We start from the raw sequence: 19,496 nt of genomic DNA, 5'->3' as shown, positions 1-19,496 counted from the left end.
ATATTAGGTAACCGTTACATATCATGCATATAGTGGTTAATATCCATAGATACTCGGATTAAATATTTTGATATTATTTAAAGACAATATTTTGCATCATTAAGCAAAAACAAATGTTTTTTAATAGTGTAGATTTTTGAATTTCTATATAAATGAATTTAATTTATAACAAAGTAGATTTTCAATATGTAATTTATTATGTCATAAGTTTTTAAAAATAAGTGACCTATTTTGTGTCTTGGTAAATAATAAGTAACGCAAAAAATAGACCGTTTAATATTTGCTTCTTATACGTTCAAGTACCGTTCTATTACCCAAAGGTTTTATATAATAACAGCATTGCCTACATAAATTGACTTCTACAAATAATAATTACTTAGGCCACATATTAACAATTTTGGATGCCAAGTCGTGTACAACAAGACCATGTTTTATGAATTATAAATACACATACAAATAATTGTATAAAACTAAATAAACATTCAACAAAATGAATATGAACTTAAATTATGTTTTTATTGTACTAAACAAATAATTTTGATTTACTTATATATAATCACATTTTTTTTTTCTTAAAATGTTTTATTTTACAATTGTTTATTTTAAAGACATATATTAAACTAATAGGTAATTACAAAAATTACTTAGATAAAATGTATAAAATCAGTAGATACTAATAAATAATTACACAGAGAAGTATATAATTATTATTCACTATATTTCTATAGCTAGGTAAAGTAATTTTAAATATTTGAAAATTGTGTTTTCTTACTGATATAATTTATAGCCAATTCGTGTAAATATAATTTTTGTTTATTCACATTATGTTATCTATTATGTCATAGGTATAAAACTATAGGTATACTTAGATTTTAGTTAAAGTATACAGTATAATAATAAAATGCTGATTATTGAAAATAAACTTTTAAATTTTTTCGTTTTTTTTTTCTTCATAATTTACAATAATTGTTACATATTATAATAATATTTAACATTTTAAACATATTTTTTTTTCTTAGATTAATATTCCAATATGTTTAAGAAATATTACAATCAATTAAAAATTACCTATGATAATTTATTGAATTGCATTGAAAATACAAAACAACAAAAATTTCCAAATAAATAAATCTTTAAAATGTACCATAATTTTATACTAAGTGTTTAAATTATTGAAACACGTGATAACAGATAAGAATATCTAGTCATATGGTAGTTATGAACTTAGCTTGAAATAAGACACCACACTAATAGTTTCATATCAGTCTTTTCACAAAGATAAAATTTAATTAATTTGAATTGTAAATATTACTTAAAAGTAGAACTTTTAAGTTTCTAATTTCGTTACTAAGAAATAAAAATGTATTCATTAATACACTACAGGTTATAACTAATGCATTTTAAATTAGTATTCATATTCTAAATATAAAATATATTAAAAAACAAACTAACTACAGAAAAGCAGTTGTTATTTTTTTTCTGATGTTTCTATATACTTAAAGTATATTAAAATACAGGAAATACTTAAATTTCAATACTACAATAATATAATAAAGCGTATTATCAGAGTCTTATAAGTAAGTACAAAAAGCAGCGTCAAGCGAGTAATAGCATCGTAAGCCAGCAGTTTCAATATATGGACATATTTTACCCGTCTGTATCCAAGGGTTTGTGTTTGGTTGGATGTACTTTATTTGGTCGTACTGACATTTTATGTTTGGCCGCTGCATTGTCCAACAGTAAATTTCGTTTTACCTCGGCGCCCCTGATAACAAATTATATGTAAAGAACGCTTAAGTCCCTGCTTAGAAAACAACATTGGCCTTCATAGAAATAGTATTCGGTAGACCAATCATGATTTGACAGTTTGAAAACCTTTGCCAGAAATTCTCTAATTATAGGCTGTCTATTCGGCCTCAAGTCACTCAACTTCAAAATTATAAACTCAATTTGTAATATCTGCGGACAATGCGTACTCGCTAAAAATAATCAACAGTTTTTGTTTTTTCAACAAATTTCATAACAGCAAATTCATGAGTGCGTTATTAATATATATTTATATAATATATAATAACTTTTGATAAACGGATTTTAATTGTTGTATTTAAAACCTAATATCGATTAAAACATTTAAACATAGATACTCAAATTTAGAATATCTTTATTTTTACACTATAATATAATATGCTATAAAATGTTCGACAACTATTACTAAAACCAATAAATTGAAAAATGTTAACTAGTAGTTGCTAAGTTTGATTTTGCTCATATTAACTTACATTGACGGATCATCTTTTGATTGTTTTAGTACAACAACTCTATCACCAGGTTCTAAAATCAAATCATCTTCCTCATCAGCACCATCAACTGGTTCTGTTTCATAATCTTGAAGAACCTCGTATTCGTCTCCGCCTCCCTGTAAAAATCATAATTAAAATTATTTAGTTGAACATTAAACAAAATATTTACTTCAAATAACTAATCTAAAGTCTAATATTTAACCTCTCCAATTGTTAATTGTCTATCATCCAAACTAATTGAACTACCACGAGTAATTGTTCCCTCATCTTCCGTTAGTGTTTTTTGTACAGCGCAATTATACATTGAATATCTTCCTGAGCTAAATGCACGAATGTTTAAAACATCTAGGACATTCATTGGTTCAAATCTGTGCATGCCTCTTTCGTCCAAAACAGTGTATGGAACCTGCCCTGTTAAAACTGATCTGGCTGCTTCTCGTGGGACTACAGCTTGAAGACCATTTTTAATTATAAGTAAAATTCCCATTTTTCTCGATTTCACCATAAAATCCTCCATTGCTAAACTATTCCCCGGACTAAATAATTCAGCAGGAACATCAAACGATGTTTCAACGTTTGATTCTGGAGGAAGTAATAACACTCCACTTTCTCTGACTAGTTCACGTAATTTTGGATCCAATCTTGCTTCAATTGGGTCAATAGACATCCCGTTTAAAGTTTCACTAAATTCTGGCCGTCTTTCAGCAAGTTTCCTCATTACAGTTAGTCGTCTTAATATTTCTATTGTTATCTTATCTGAAGCTAATATATCAGCTGACCTTCGATCATCAAGAACATCCATAAGTACTGAAGCAACTTCTTTTAGTCCTAATGCTTTTGCAAGACCAACTGCATCAGATAATAAACGATTGAATTGTTCACTTTTATTGTCTTTTAACATTTGATTAACAGTTATTTCACTGTTTTTATTAATGACACTAACAATTGCCCATTGTAATGCCTCAATTGCTTCTTTTTCATTATTTACTTTTTTCATGTCGATTTTTAATTTTACTTCTTTTAATAATTCTATATTTTCTTCTGCTATATGTTCAAATGCTAAACGTAATTTAGAGTCTTCTAAATCATTCAAAATTTCACTGAATGCTTCAGCAATATATTTAGATTCAAGTTCAGAACTATTCATTATTCCCTTCAAAATATTTACTTTATTAGGGTTTTTTAAATCCGTTACAAAACCATCATCAAATATTACTACATAAATTTCATTTAAAGCTGTTATAGGACTCGATTTAGCAGTGTTAAGAAGATTTGAAATAACTTCTGCTACATTTTCATTTGTTTTGATTTTCGGTAATTTGTTTATTAAGTTTTGTACTAACGGTGATCCATAGTAAGTATTTTTTAAATCTAATTTACATAATCGATTAATTATATGAGCTAATTTAATTGTATTGTCATTATTAAATTCCAGTTTTTCTGCAACGTCATACGCCACTTCCATTGAAGGAAGTGTGCGTACATCAACTTCTGGAAGTTCTGCAGGAACTTGTCTTCCAATACTCATACCTGCAAATGATAATTGTTCCAACATTTTTGAATCTAGAGCCATTTTACCATTTTGTGTATAATATGAAGTTTGAGGAAAATTAGGTTGAATAACTTGTAATTCTTCTGGCGACACTTCAAATCCTTGGACACTGAACTCACACACACCATCATCTGCATCTTGAAGATCTGGGGCAATAAATTTCAAACCTTCTGTGGTTTCGACTACTTGACCAGGTACAAAAGTTACACAATCTCCAGTTTCTACAACTCGACCGGGCACAAATCTTGGACCCTCTATTGTATCAACAACTTGACCTGGTACAAATCTAGATCCTTCTTCTTCTGTAAATATTATTTGACCCGGTATAAACGTTAGACCTGCTTTTGTTTCTACTATCTGACCGGGTACAAATTTTATTCCATCTTTGGTTTCAATAGTCTGCCCAGGAACAAATTTCGAACCAGTTTCTGTTTCTACTACTTGTCCTGGCACAAATTTTGGACCCATTTGTGTTTCAATCACTTGTCCCGGTACAAACTGTTCTCCTCTATCTGTTACCACTATTTGTCCTGGTATAAATTTATTATCAACTACAACACCTGGAACGAATCTAATACCATTGTTTCGTATTAATTTTCCTGGAACTATTTTTCCAGCTGGTAAGATTGCTTGATCATCTGGATAAAATTCTACCCCATAAGCGGTTTGTACCATCTGTCCAAAAACTTCATCGGATTTTTCACCTTTTGGATAAAATGAATCATTTGTCAAAATTCCTGATTGTACTTCATCAGAACAAATTACTTCCTGTAGTGACTTTGCTTCTGTGAAGATTATTTCGCCATTTTCTGAATTTGTTACATGTCCCAAAATGAACTGTTTATTTCCATCATTATCCGATAAAATATTCCCAGATACAAATTTTATTCCATTTTCTGTTTCAATACTTATTCCAGGAACAAATTTTGTATTTCCATTGTTATCTAAAGTTGTTATACCGGGTATAAAAGTAGTGTCATTATCAGTTTCTACTATTCTTCCTGGAATGAATTCTTCTTTTTCTTTTTCGACTACTGTTAAGCCGGGTATGAAAGATGACCCAACACAGACACCGGGAACAAATTCCCAATCACCGTTAATTTTTAAAACACTTTGTCCAGGAGTAAATTTGATATTTTCATCATTCCAAAACTGTCCCGGTACAAATTGTGGCCCATGAATAGTCATTACAGTCTGTCCAGGAATAAAATCTGATTCGCCACCATTGTTAACTACTTGCCCAGCCACAAAACCAATACCTTCAGGAGTTTTAACTGTTTGTCCAGGCACAAATCTTTTCTCACCTTCTATTGTAATCGTTTGTCCTGGAACAAATGATTCTCCTTCTCTTGTTATAATATTTTGACCAACAATAAACATAGATTTTCCAGAGTCCTCAATAATTTGTCCAGGAAGAAATTTTGCTCCATCTGATGTTTGGACCATAACGCCATGTACAAATAATTTTCCATTAGCTGTGTCAATAATTTTACCAGGGACAAATTTTTCACCATCTTCAGTTTTTACATATTGTCCTGGTACATACTTTTCACAATTTTTAATATCTAATTTAAATATTTTAGTTGTACCTTGACTAGTAGGAATTATTTTTTGTGTACCCAATTGAATATTTTCAATTAGTACATTAATTTCATCAATTGTTAACAATTTATTTATATTATCTTCTGTTAATATTTCTTCAATTGCACACGAGTTGATATCAGGCAAAATTACTGGAAGTTTATTAAAGTTTTTTATCAAAGGTTTTATTGGTGATACCACTGAAATGATAGGTAAATTAGTAAGAACAGTATCATTAAGAAAAGTCTGATGTACCACTCCAGGAAATGCAGAACCGAGATCTATAACGTTTGGTTCAATTGAAATTGGAGTAGGTAATATATCGGTTTGAAGTTTTAAATTATTATTATTTTCTCCAAGTATTATATTTTCTGTAGTTGGTTTAATAATATTTTTTATTTTTGAAACACTTAAGGATTTTGCATTTATAATTTTTGGTATAGATTCAATAGTTTCGATTTGTTTTCCTTGACCTGCTGAAAATGTTATCCGTTTTGATTTAAGTTCTTCCTGTTCTAGTTCAGCATCGCTTTCCTTTTCTTTATCTTCAAAAATTTTTCTTCTCCAATCTTCCTTGACTGTTTTTTTCTGTTTGGGCCTGTTCCGAAACCCTTCGCCTTCCATCAATGTCACGCCAGATATTTCCATTTCTTTGATTTCTAACTCAACGGTTTTACCTTTACGCAATTTTAGAAGTACCGTGTCACTAGTTTCTGACATCATGACATCTTTAACATCTCCATCTCTAACTGCTTTTTCTAAGCTTGTTGGAAATACGAGACTACATCTACGCTTATCCACAGAGTACACATACCTACGATCATCTGTACACTTCGTTTTTAATACATCAGATAACTCTGAACATCCATCTATTATTGGAAATACATACCGATATCCATTTATCACTACATGTTTAAGATCAGATTTTTTTTTTTTTCGTCCAACTAACACCGGTATGTAATGATGCGCGGGCAGCCCATATGACTTTCCAGTTATGCGACAAAACCGTTTTGCATCTGCTGGAGAGATTGGCGGTAGCAATGGGAAATAATTTGGTTTTGGTAAACCACGGCTTTTGCCAGTAATACGACAGTATGTTGACATTTTAATATCATTATATAGAAATCATTAAAGAAAGATCATAACAAGTGACTTGTGTACGCGGGGCACGAGCGCGCGTAGATGTAAAATGATGCGAACGGTTACTCACGTCGGAACAGACTGTTTATACGTTTGTGTGGTAATAATATGTTAGAACCGTCTTTCTAGCTAATTTCCACCTCTGGCACATGCCACCATCCGACACAGCACGAATCGAACCGAAATGTTAAAATTTTAATGGCCCAAACCCTCATATCCAATGGTGCCAGAAGTTGTAACTGTGCCAAATAACGTAGACGCAGCCGATGAGTTTGAAAAAATACGAGTCACCGATTCATCATGGTTTCTTTTGTATTTATAAAAACTTTACATTTTTAAGAATGAAACAGAAGGACATTGAACAATTTAAAACCGATCTATTTTTAAAATTAACAAATCATTCTTTATAATCTATTTATTATAAATTTGAATTTGAATTAAAATTTTTGATAGCTCTTGTACAATTATTTACAAAGATATTTTGAATTTATTTAAAAACAGAAATATATATAAACATTATATTTTCAAAATGTCTACTAGAATTTACACATTTATTTATGTATTTGGATCTAAACCTTCAAAAGAATAGGTTATTGGCAATACAACAAATATATATATATAATTACATTTTAAAAACTAGTTTTTAACCTTATTAATTTAAAAAAAAATTAAAACGTTATTCTATAATAAATAACTTCTATAATAAATAGCGTTTAAGTTTGTTAAATAGTAATTTATTTACTGGTTGTATATAGTAATTAAATGGGTGTATTATTAAATAGATACTTACTGCTCCTTTTTTTGCCAGAATAGAATTGAGCTCCGACACATAAGCTATAAACATAAAAAAAACAATTATAAATTTATTATTGAAAAAGAAAATTACACGTTTATACAAAGTATTATATAATTTATAGTTATTTATTTATCAGTCTTGTATAATATTATACAAAGTGGTGAAAATGTATGAACCTAATTTATGGTGCAACAGAATTTTTTTTCTTAAATAGAACATCCCCAACAGTGATGAATTTTGTAATAACTAATAATTTTGATAAATAAATAAACTCTAATTTTAATAAATTATAATATTACTTTTAATACTGATATATCATTTTAATTATAATTTAATTTTTAAAAATAAATTAACAAAAAAACTTGATTTATTTTATTTTAAAAGACTAGTAAATATATATAATTCGTATTAAATATTATAAATGGTAAAAATATACATTCTCTATTTTAAGTTTTTTTATTATATACCAGTATTTGATAGTTTTAAACCTTAAATTATATTAATTTTTTCTAATACATGCAGAATAATAATTAAACTGAATTAATTAATATTTTGTGTTTTTTGAAAGTGACTTCCAATTAAATATATAAAGACCCTTTAGAAATATATATTTTAATAAATTAATATTTATAGTTACTTATATATAATCTACATTTTACTAATTTTCAAGATGAGTGATGACAGAACATGATAGTTATACTACAAATATTTATCTACGTCTAACTTAATATATTTTATAAAAGTATCATCGTTTTTATCAGAGGCATAACTAAACATTAAAATAACTGTGACAAAAAAAAAAAGAAAGGAAAATGTAGATTAGCCCTTTCATCGCTCGATTACCAGCGTAAAAAGTTATTCTATATAAAACAATATTATGTACTATATAGGTAGGTAGCATGATAGTGAATCTTTACTTGCGTCGGCTGTTGTGACACGGCTATCAAAAAAATATAAAAATAATTTTTATATTTACGTAATACTAGTTGATATCTTGTTCGTATAACTTTTTTTATTAATTAGTAGTCAAAAGCCTATAGAAATTATATGATATACCAATCTACTGATCATATACTATTATATATGTGTTTAAATACGCAAGACTTTCGTGTTACGATATTTTTTTATTAGTGAGTATAAAAAAAATATCACTATAAAAGAGAAAAAAAGGGTTTTGTGTTTAGATTCTAGAACAGTGTTTCTCAACATGTGTATATTACTCTTAAACACTATTAACTTTGTTCGCACTTAAAAAATCTAACATATGTAAATGTATTAATACGTTTTATTTTAATTAGAAATATATAAATTAGAATAAACATTATAAATAAAACGTTTGAAGTATATTTTCATATATTTAATAATAATAAAAAAAAAAAAACATTTAAAAAAAAACTTGAGACTGATAACTAGTACATAACCTATATAGTAGGTATATAAATATTAAAAACATAGTAAAATATTAGCAGGGCGAATCATAAATTCTCTTTGACAGTTTGACACTATGTTATCTTTCCATTTTTATTTTTTATTTAGTCTAATATTGAAATAGCTAATTTTCGTAAACTTGATAATTCTGTTTTTTTTTTTTTAATATTCAAAATTCCGTTAACTTGTTAATTTAAGAAATTTCTTAATCTAAAATCTTTCAAAAATTATTATTTGAAGTGGGTTTTTAATTCCAAAAGTTCTTCGTCAACTTTTAACGATAGTTATATGTAGTGGCGTGGTACATAATAACTAAATTGTATAACTTCAAATATAAATTATTGTCGAAATTTATAATTGGAGAGTTAATAAAAAAAATTGTGCATGTGTTTTATTGAGATTTTTTTAGATTCATGTTAAAACTGCTTATGAGAAATCGTATTTTACATTTCTAAATTTTTTGACTAAGTATAAACATTAAATCAACATTGAAAAAAAAATGAAAATTTTATGTGCCTTACAAATAGATTCGATTTATTTATGTTCAAATTTTTATTTTTAGATTTTTTTATTCTTAAAGTATTATACTAATTATTTTTATTGTTATTCATTAATCAACACTGAATTAAACTTCATTATTTTGTCAATAAATAAATGTAGAAAATTAACATGGGTATATATATTTATTTACATATCTTTTATTTATAAGAGGTACAAATTTATTTTTAACAGAGAAGTGAATTCAACAATGTAATTTGAGTAAATACTTTTGTTTGTTTTTTCAAACTAAAGAAATTCAGTTAAATTGGAATCTTACATAAACCAACGAATTCCAAAGTGTTATTTATCCCATTTTTTAGCCGAATACTAGTAAGTTTAATATTTTGATATATGTTTCATTAATTATATCTATAAAAATATAATTGTAATTGATTCGCATGTATTAAAATAAATACTAAATATACTAATTGGCTAATATAAATACTTTGTGAAAATTTCAAGTACCTATCTAAAGTTATTTTTAATAATATTTTTTAAATATAAAAAAATAACAAAATCGATTTCATCGAAAACTAAAAACACTATTGAATATCATTATATAATATTGTATTCTTAGTGACTAGTGGTCGGTGCAATAGGTAACAAAGAATATTACATTTTTGACTGATTTACCTAATATTATATTAACTTAACCTATATGATTAAGTTATGAATTGTATTATACATGTAGGTCTTAGTAGTTTTAAAATACTTAGTCACTGAGGTTAGATACATAGTAATTATAAAATTTCAAAAAGGCCATAATAATGTTATTTTTTAGCTAGATTATAACAATTTGAAAAAAATAACTAGATAAATAATTACAGAAACCTTAAATTTGATTTAAAATTAATTCCTATGAATTTCTTTGTAGATTCTATAATACAAATATATTAAAATTAAAACAACTTTTCAAAAAAAAATATATATATACTAACTCAACCTTCCATTTGCGTTTTAATATTTAATTATATTTATAATTTAGTTGAAAGTTTAAACGGGATATCTTATAGATATAAAATGTATTTGTTTTATTGATTAACATATTAACAATTAGTAATTTTATTTCAAAATGTAAAGTAAATAATATGTATGCCGTATGTCTATAAAATAAAACCTAGGTAAAAAATGGTTTTCTTGAAAGATACGTTTTATAATAAATTAATATTTAACATTAATCCAAAACGTTGACTTCTTTGTTAAATTATTGAGATGACAAATTAAGAATTACATAAACGATATTTCCGCCAAGAATTTGTCATGATGATAATACTGACTAAGTACAATACTATTTTGCCAAGTTTTAGTAGTATACTTGGATATTTTTAACAAAATATTTGTGAGGTAATGTTCAAATACTGTGGCTTTACTGTTAAATTTAATTAACAATGAACATAGGTATTTATTTTAGGTTACTTTAATTTATTATAATTTCTAGTACTGTAAATACTATAGATAAGCCGTATAATCTATATCAAGGGAGAATATAATTATTCGTTTAATAGTGAAAGACACATTTTTACACACTTATTGATTAGCATTTATAAAGGATTACATTGTTTAAAATTGAAATAAATCAAAAATACTTGATTATTAATGAATAATTTTAACCTTGTCTACCATTTCCTAAAAAATTGTTGCTACTTGACACAGATTAACTACGTATAATTTGTTTTTAACTTTTGGAATCTTATTTAAACGATTTATTTATGATTTAATAAATATTATAAGAAGTTAAAGTAGGTAGCCTAAAATAAAAAGTGCAATAAAATACAAAAAATAATAAACATGAGAACTTTAGATGTCATTTAGTATATATTAACAAATATAACTGAATCATTTACAACGTTAACTTTGATTTGTCGAATAGAAAAACTAAAAAGTCTAAACTTTGAAAATAACTGATGAATAAAAAACTACCTGCTTAGATTTCAAATATATATTTGAATAAAGTACATTTGCATGACCATGGCAGTAGAAATAAAATAATAAAATTGATTTTAAATATTATATGTATATAGAAACGATTTACTTTCGCTAGAATCAGTTTTGCTTCCATAATAAGGAAAATGCGTATGCAGAAAATCGTTATAATCTTAATGGTGTATTATATACAAAATCTATATGAATCATAGACGAAATTCTATGTTTATATTTAGAACAGTGGTTCTCAACCTCTTCTATCCTACGCCCCTATTGTAGGTTTTCAAAAATCTCGCGCCCCCCTCCTATAAATCGAAAAGAAAACTAGATTCATTTTTCCCTACATTTTAAAACAAATAAATAAATTTAATAAATAAAATTTTACTTTGTAATGTTTGCTTGCGCCTCCCCAACAATATTTACACTAATTTAGAAGGTTGATCAATGAAATGTTACTGTCACAGGACCTTATAAAAATTAGATTTTCCTATTTTTGAAGGCTTATCGCTCTTTTCTAACACTCATGTTAAACACTTATAACCCTATTGCCAAAATTTTTATTCGAGAACCTTAATTTGAATCATAAAATTTAAATTGAATTATGGTATAGACTATAGATGATAATTATTTGTGCAACGCGACATGAGTGCATGCAATAACATTTTGGGTTATTATAATAACTTATTATACATATTTTTAGGTTATTATTTATCGTCCTTCGGAAGGCTGGTTATAACTTGATTTTGGACATTAGTTGGAAACCTCTACCAGTTGTTTTCATTCAGTGGCGTATATAGGGGCAGGGGGGAGAGGTTCAAACCTCTCCCGAAATGTATGGTTGGTACGGGCATTGATTTTGGTTGTATAATTAATTATAATTTAAGAATAGAAATTTTTTTTAACCTCCCCCCCTGACATTATTTTTTATATACGGCACTGTATAGACATTAGTAAATATTTTTACATTTTATAAGCATTTGATTCTTGATAATTAGAACTTTGATAAATATATTTAAAAAATTTTAGTATCTCAAATCTTTTTTCCTTAAACTTCGTGTTACCAAGTCCATTTCAAATATATAAATATATTTGTATGGGTAATTACTAGTTGCATCCCAGAGTAAAAATGTCTTTCTAATTACTATATCCGAGATTTTTTAATATATGTACCTACGTCCTACATAGTACATACTAATTGCGGCTCTATTTTTTTTTTTTTTTTAGAGTATATTCGAATTACGGACTAGATTTTAAGGGCACATTCAACTAATTATTAATAAAAAAATATAAAATAATATACTATGTATTATGTATTATATAATTCCATATTACTCTAAACTTCATTTTTCTTCACATTTTTACACTACACACCCTACATGCATAAGACTGTATGTAATATTTAATTACAAACAGGTAGGTTAAAAATGTTGTTTTTATTCTTATGTTATATTATGACATATAAGAAAACTAGTAAAACTTATTGACATTTTTTTTTTATAAATTTAAAATTTGTTAATTTGGTTTTATTTTAATTGAGTCATAATATTTCTAATTTATATTTCTTCATCTATTATATTAATTATTCAGCATTTAATTTTTTATTATTGAAACATTTGAGACAATTACTTATTGGTCATTTATAGGTCTTACATATTTACTATCATCATTATTATCCTATTGTATATTTTTCAAAGCATCAATGAACACAAAAATATTTGGACGAGCATTTTAGAAAATGTCGTTGAACTTTGAATGTAAAGCCTCACAGGCTACAACAATTATTAATTAGCAACGTAGTTTTTATCATTAAACGGGCAACATAGTATTAGAAAGAAGATAGAAATATCAATGATGATTATCATCTATAAATGGTAAATATTAATCGAACCAAAATTTAAATTGTACTGCAAAAAATAATCTGAACAATAATTCGGTTTAGATCTTTTTTTAAATTTATTTTGGGGACACAACTATAGCTATAGTATACATCTACTGGACGCAGACAAACAAATTACAGTTTAGCCATTTGTAAATATATTTAAATGTTTAAATTAAAAGTTGACAAATAATATATAGGTACTTGAATACTTATATTTACCATCAATTTTTATAGTTAAATACAAACGAAGAGTCTATTTTAGTAATACCTACCTATTCAACATATGATTCTATTGATAATACGTATATAGGTATACATTTTTTATTAGTCATATTAATTGCTTTGGAACACAGTAATAATTCTAATTCATGCAGTTGAATAGGAATAATCAAGAAACATTTTTTTTTTTTTTAATGGATAATACAATTTATTGACTCACTGCCAATTAGTATAGAAACGGAAATACTGAAAAACTATATGGCTATTGGCTAAAATACATTTGAATTATTAAAAAAATATTATTTCAAATTTATATTAGCTATTAATTAATTGTTATTTTAAAAATGATTTTATTTGTTTTTTTGAATACATTGCCATGTGTGAAACATTTAATATTATATCTATTATATTAAAGTCATGTACCTATACACTATATATTGAACTATAACATATAAAAGTTCATTTAAAATATTTAACTCGTCTATCAAATTCGATTTGTATGATATATTAATTTAAATAATTATAATTTATAACCATAAAGCATATATTTTGTTTATAAATTGCTAGATTATAATTTGACATCACAAATTTGAAATTTTGTTTTAAAATTATTTTTAAAAAAAATGTCATTTTAAAATGTAATATTTAATAAGTTTTATTTCAAAAAACATAATAAACAAGTCAAAAATTAGAAGACTTGGAAATAAATACATTTTTATTTAGCTATTTACTATTTGACATAAAGGCTAAAGTACAATTAACTAAGGTATTATTGTCTTATTGATATGCATAAATTTAAATACCAAAATCAAATAATAACTATAAGTAAATTAACTAGTAAGAAATGTGCTCTTATTATAGTAAACTTATTTAAGAAAATGTTTGAAATTAAAAACTAAATCACAATTAACGATTCACATTTAAGACGATCAAATTCCTTTTATGTTTATTTTTATTCCTCATTAAACGTTCCAAGATATTAAATAAGCATTTAAAAAAGAACGTTGATACGATTTTAATGCCTAAGGCCATTAAAGTTATTTAAGGTAAAATTAAAATAATTTGTCAATTGAATTCTTATAAAATTATAAACAATGAGAACATTGGATATTCTTATAATCGCTAATTATTATTAGTTAATAATTTGTTATTAAATTTAAAAATCATAATTTTTAAATACTTACGTTGTTTGCGTCTAGGCATGTTGCTCAAATATGTATTGAAGTTTACTCCTAAAATAATACATTTATATTAGTATTAAAATTTAAAATTATAATTATAATGCTAAATTTATCTTTTTTTAAGTAAAAAGATTTGTGTTATTTTTATTTAATTTATATATTTTATAAGATTTCATTAAACTAAAATTAATTAAAGTACAATAAAACCTCGATAAGACGGAACTTCCGTAAAACGGAAACCCTGGTAATACGGAAAATTTCTTCGGTGTCGTTTTTTTTCAAATTTCATTTTTTTTGAACCCCGTCAAAACAAAAACCCTGTTAACACAGAAAAATTGCATGGTCCCAAGCGATTCCGTCTTATCGAGGTTTTACTGTATACGCAACTCGGTATTAACTTAATAACCAATTCAGTAAAATAAAATATATAATAAGGATTAATTATTATGTGTAAGTGTTTGGAAGATGAGAACGAAATTCTCTCAACTAGTTTCCATAGGCTCCAGAGGACTTTTTTAAATTACCTAAAATTAAATAATTTACGTACAACTTCTACCTAGATTAAAAAAATAAATCTGATGATTCTGCCCTCTGCTATACAAGAAATAATGATTTAAAATAAACAAATAATTATTATCGAGTAGTAGTTGTAAGTATACACAATTTTTAATTTACTTAAAGAGTGAATAATATACAGATTACGAGAAATATACAATATATTAAATAGGATGAATTGTTTTATATTTTATTATTTTATCGGTCGAACATCCCAAATTTGTTTCAATATACATGATTATTAATTCTAATATGAGAAAAATGTAATTATAATTGAAATAATTTAACCTATTCCTCGAAGCTTTAAAATAAAATACTATATACGATACAGGTAATTAATAGTGAAATGAAATAAGTTTTGTTTAATATTTAAAATGTTGGCATGATTTTATGTTGAATTAACTTTAATTTAGTTTATTTCGTAATGTTAAATAAGATAAAAAAAGTTTCTTTTAAGTAATATTATTTAATATTTAATGGTATTTATAATAACATTTGTATATCAATAAAAAATAATATTAGTTTAATTACTATAGGTATTTAATTCCAACAGACCAATATATTGTATACAATTTAAATTAAAAAATAGCTAAATTTTTTATCTTGATATAGTAAATGTTAAATAGCGGTAACATAATCAGAAATTGTATGATGAAGCATTAAATATATTATTAATATTAATATTTATTTTGTACTTGTATTTTTAATATTAAATATTGTTATTAAAATTCACAATAATACTGAATATGATATAAATACTCAAAACAGAGGATAAATTGGATCCAGAAAAATACACCTCCCTGGCGTGCCACTATTATATACTATTTGTTTATCATGCCAAAATAGCTTTAACCTATATACTCGTATATACCATTGGTAGAAAGGCCAACAGTTATAGGTAACCCTTAAAAACCAAATTTTATATGAGTCATAAGACTCAAAAAAAGTAGTTATACCTTTCTTCTAAATTAATGTTTTTATATTATTTTTACTATTAAAAAACTATCTTGTAATTGTATATTATATGAATTTAATTAAAATAATGCACATATTATTCATAATGTAATCACTTTAAAATGAGGTACCTATTAGTGAACTACGTTATATGGCATATGACTAGGGTACGGATTTGAAGCCAAAAGCCTTTTCTTTAATAATAACAGAAAAATAATTTTTATTTAAACATGTGAATCATTTAATATTTAAGACGATGGATGTATTTTTTTTCCTTTTTTATTTATAATTTATAAATGATTTGTTTTTTTGGTTTAATTTTCAATTGATTTAGTTGTTTTATACACGACATGCTTCTTAATAATGATATAAATTGATAAGATCTTCTGAAGACGGTGCATTGTCGTTTGTCAATTATTTTTAATGGATTTTATTATCAGCTATATTTATTGATATTGCTAAATACTTTATGGAGTATATCCGAGTATGACCAGTTATGAAAGTACTCATACTATCTTTTCTATAGATTAAAATATGTTAATAATGCGTAGATACTATATTCAAAATTGTTCGTCAGTTCGCATTATCGAAGACAGTTTATCTAAGTATAATATGGTAGTGAATTTTTTTTTAATATAAACTAGTTAAAATGTACATTGTACAAACTATTTAATTTTTTAATAAATTTTGTTATTGCTTTTTTAATAGATGAAATGCTTTTTTGACATTTTAAATGCTTTTTTTTATTACCTTATTATTTATTATTTATATTACCTTTAAATGTGAACTCTACATAGGTATGACATTTAGAGAGGTCTGTGGGTTACGGTTACACTATTTTAGATGGGTTACGGTTATATTACTTTAGTTGGGTTACGTTATTTGGCTGATGAAATTGTTATATTCAGTTTAAGTATTGAGGTTTATGTTAAGCCTGTTGAGACCGTTGAGGGTTATATATATTATATATATATGACTTATTATATTTCAGTTAACTGAAATAAGGTAAAAATAGTTCTAATTTAAGTATATTGTGCTATGGCATATAGGCATACATTAATCATCAAATTTTGTCTATAAGGATTTTTAGGTTTTGTCATTTTACTTAAAGAATAATTCAAATTTGTATCTGAAAAACTTATTTGTGGGTTATTTTACTTGGCTAGAATTTGTATTTATGTGTCAAAAATATTATTTAATTATAACCTCAATTTTTTAAAAAAAAATGAGGATTACAACAGTTGGCCATTACACCGACGATATGATATATACCTAAATTAATGTTTCTTTGTTTCTTTGTCCTCTTAACTCTTTATAATCAGAAACTACTGGACCATTTTCAATAAAATTAGTTGTTACATCAATAGATTCCTTGAGACTCTTAAGATTTGTAGCTTATTTGTTTAACCTCTATCTCTATCTAAGTTGCTATAAGGTGGCTCACGCAGTCACGCATGCATTTAGATTTGGCTTACGAAAATAGAATTTATATTTTTTTTATTTAAATGGTTGCGATTGGTTAGATTAAATTATTATTACAATAAAAAAAATATGCCATTTATAAGAAAAAATATTAGAACAAATTGTGTTATAGGTATATAAAAATGATTTACGAATAAATAAGATTTTGAACGTATAACATCATTCAAGAAAAGTAGCAACAATATATATACTTAAAATATATTATATAATAAAAAATAATATGTAAATTACGAACTCAACATATACGAAGTAATTTATAAAATATATAAATAATTATTTAACAAATAAATTTAATAAATTTAATTAGTTAGATAGGTACAATTTCATTCAAAACTATATATACAGATGAAACCGGGTAATCGAGCTATAAATATCAATACAATAAAAATCAGAAAACTATTCAAATTTGTTATGAACTATACTTATGCCTTATGGTCAAACTATGTATTATTATTAATTTTAACTTTATACCGGTTTGATTAAAAATTCTTAAATTTTTATATTTTAAAATCAAATCTCAGAAAAAAAAATACGTTGAAATTTGAAAAATAGGGTTTATATATCTTAAGTTAACTTCATGCTTAATTCAAATATGTTTTCAGTTTTCTTATCATGTTATTGATTACTATAGATTTTTTGGTATGATGAGCAAGAGATAGAATATGATATATGTGATAGACAAGATAAAAGAAGAAATTTTCATAAAAAATCGGTTAAATAATCCCATTTATAAATGATAATAATGAATAACTCATATTATTTTACCTATATATACTAATGAAAATAAAACAATAATACTGTGATGATAAATACAGTGATACATTTAGATACTTTGTATGGAACAATTTAAAAGTATTTATTTATTTATTGTAAAGTAAAAAAATTGTCATAAAAATTAATATTTTAAAGTCAAATAATCATATTTTATACAATATTGAATATATAGGTATGTATAATTTGGGTACATATTTATATTATAAGAACATTAGAAACATATACTAGTTGAAAAACAATATCAAATTATAGGTTGTAAATTAAATAGAAAGTAGATTATTGTTTATTTAATATAGTTACTGGCTAATAATGAATAATTTAAATCAATTATTAATTGTCAAAAGTTGACCTGACGGTTATATGCCTAATGTTTGCAAAACTTTAATGCAACTTTTAGCCGTATTTTATTTACCTTTTCATAAATTACTTTGCAAAAATTTATAAGAGCTTCCAATTCTATGTTGGCAAGAAACAAAGATACACGGTACCCGTGTAATTTAGCAGGGCTGCCTTAACAGGATAAACAACATTATTTTTAGATCCACATTTTTGAATCGCTATATTTCTACTTGTATAATCTGATCGATTTTATAAATCTTTGTTTTTCCTCATTGATTAGGTCATTGGATTTTGGGTCTAATGATAGGATTACACTATAATAAATATAAAATTAAATAACTATAATTCAAAATAATAGGTATCAATTAGAAGTTATACCAATAACTATTGTTATCTATATAGGTTAAGAACTACCTACGCATACTTCTTATTAGACAAGACAAAGAAACAGTTGTCATTCATCTGAGTTTTATCCTGTATTTTTAATAAATAGGAATAATAATCAATACATTGTAAACATGTACTACGAATACATTGTGAGTAGACTACTAATAATGTTCAGTAATAAATTAAGACACATTAAAGTACACATTGTACACATTAAAATTTACACACTTTTAAATTTATGAATAATATTTATTGTAATTTAGTTATCGTTTAACTTTTTGCCAACATGCTATTTGTACAGCTTTATAATAATTATAAAAATATTGACTTATTTAATTTGTATGTAGTGTAATTACTGTTTACCAATTGATAAAATAAATTATACTTGTGTATATACATATCGTATTGTATTTAAATAATATGTAAGCCTAAAACATAATAATATAATTTGTAGTAAGTAATTACA

The 19,496-nt window shown here is 25.2% G+C and overlaps 1 protein-coding gene across 9 annotated transcripts in view; it reads right to left on the bottom strand.

The window, feature by feature from the left end:
* Positions 1 to 19,496, bottom strand: part of LOC132930474 (obscurin) — a 59,000-nt gene that overhangs the window by 39,240 nt on the left and 264 nt on the right. For 5 of the 9 annotated variants that reach the window (XM_060996365.1, XM_060996366.1, XM_060996369.1 and 2 more), the window contains exons 1-3: positions 2,503 to 6,671; positions 2,280 to 2,416; positions 1,652 to 1,765 (exon numbers count right to left, since the gene is read on the bottom strand). In XM_060996365.1, the coding sequence (XP_060852348.1) occupies positions 1,652 to 1,765; positions 2,280 to 2,416; positions 2,503 to 6,537 (4,286 nt within the window). In that variant the 5' untranslated portion in view covers positions 6,538 to 6,671. Of the gene's footprint in view, positions 1 to 1,651; positions 1,766 to 2,279; positions 2,417 to 2,502; positions 6,672 to 7,363; positions 7,408 to 14,542; positions 14,591 to 19,496 lie in introns of those variants that run through there. The other 4 variants (XM_060996372.1, XM_060996373.1, XM_060996374.1 and 1 more) reach the window with 3 other exon arrangements.

The sequence above is a fragment of the Rhopalosiphum padi genome, chromosome 4, assembly GCF_020882245.1.
Source record: "Rhopalosiphum padi isolate XX-2018 chromosome 4, ASM2088224v1, whole genome shotgun sequence".
Taxonomy (NCBI): domain Eukaryota; kingdom Metazoa; phylum Arthropoda; class Insecta; order Hemiptera; family Aphididae; genus Rhopalosiphum; species Rhopalosiphum padi.
The sequence above is the reverse complement of the archived record's forward strand: the minus strand, read 5'-3'. Positions and strand labels throughout refer to the sequence as shown.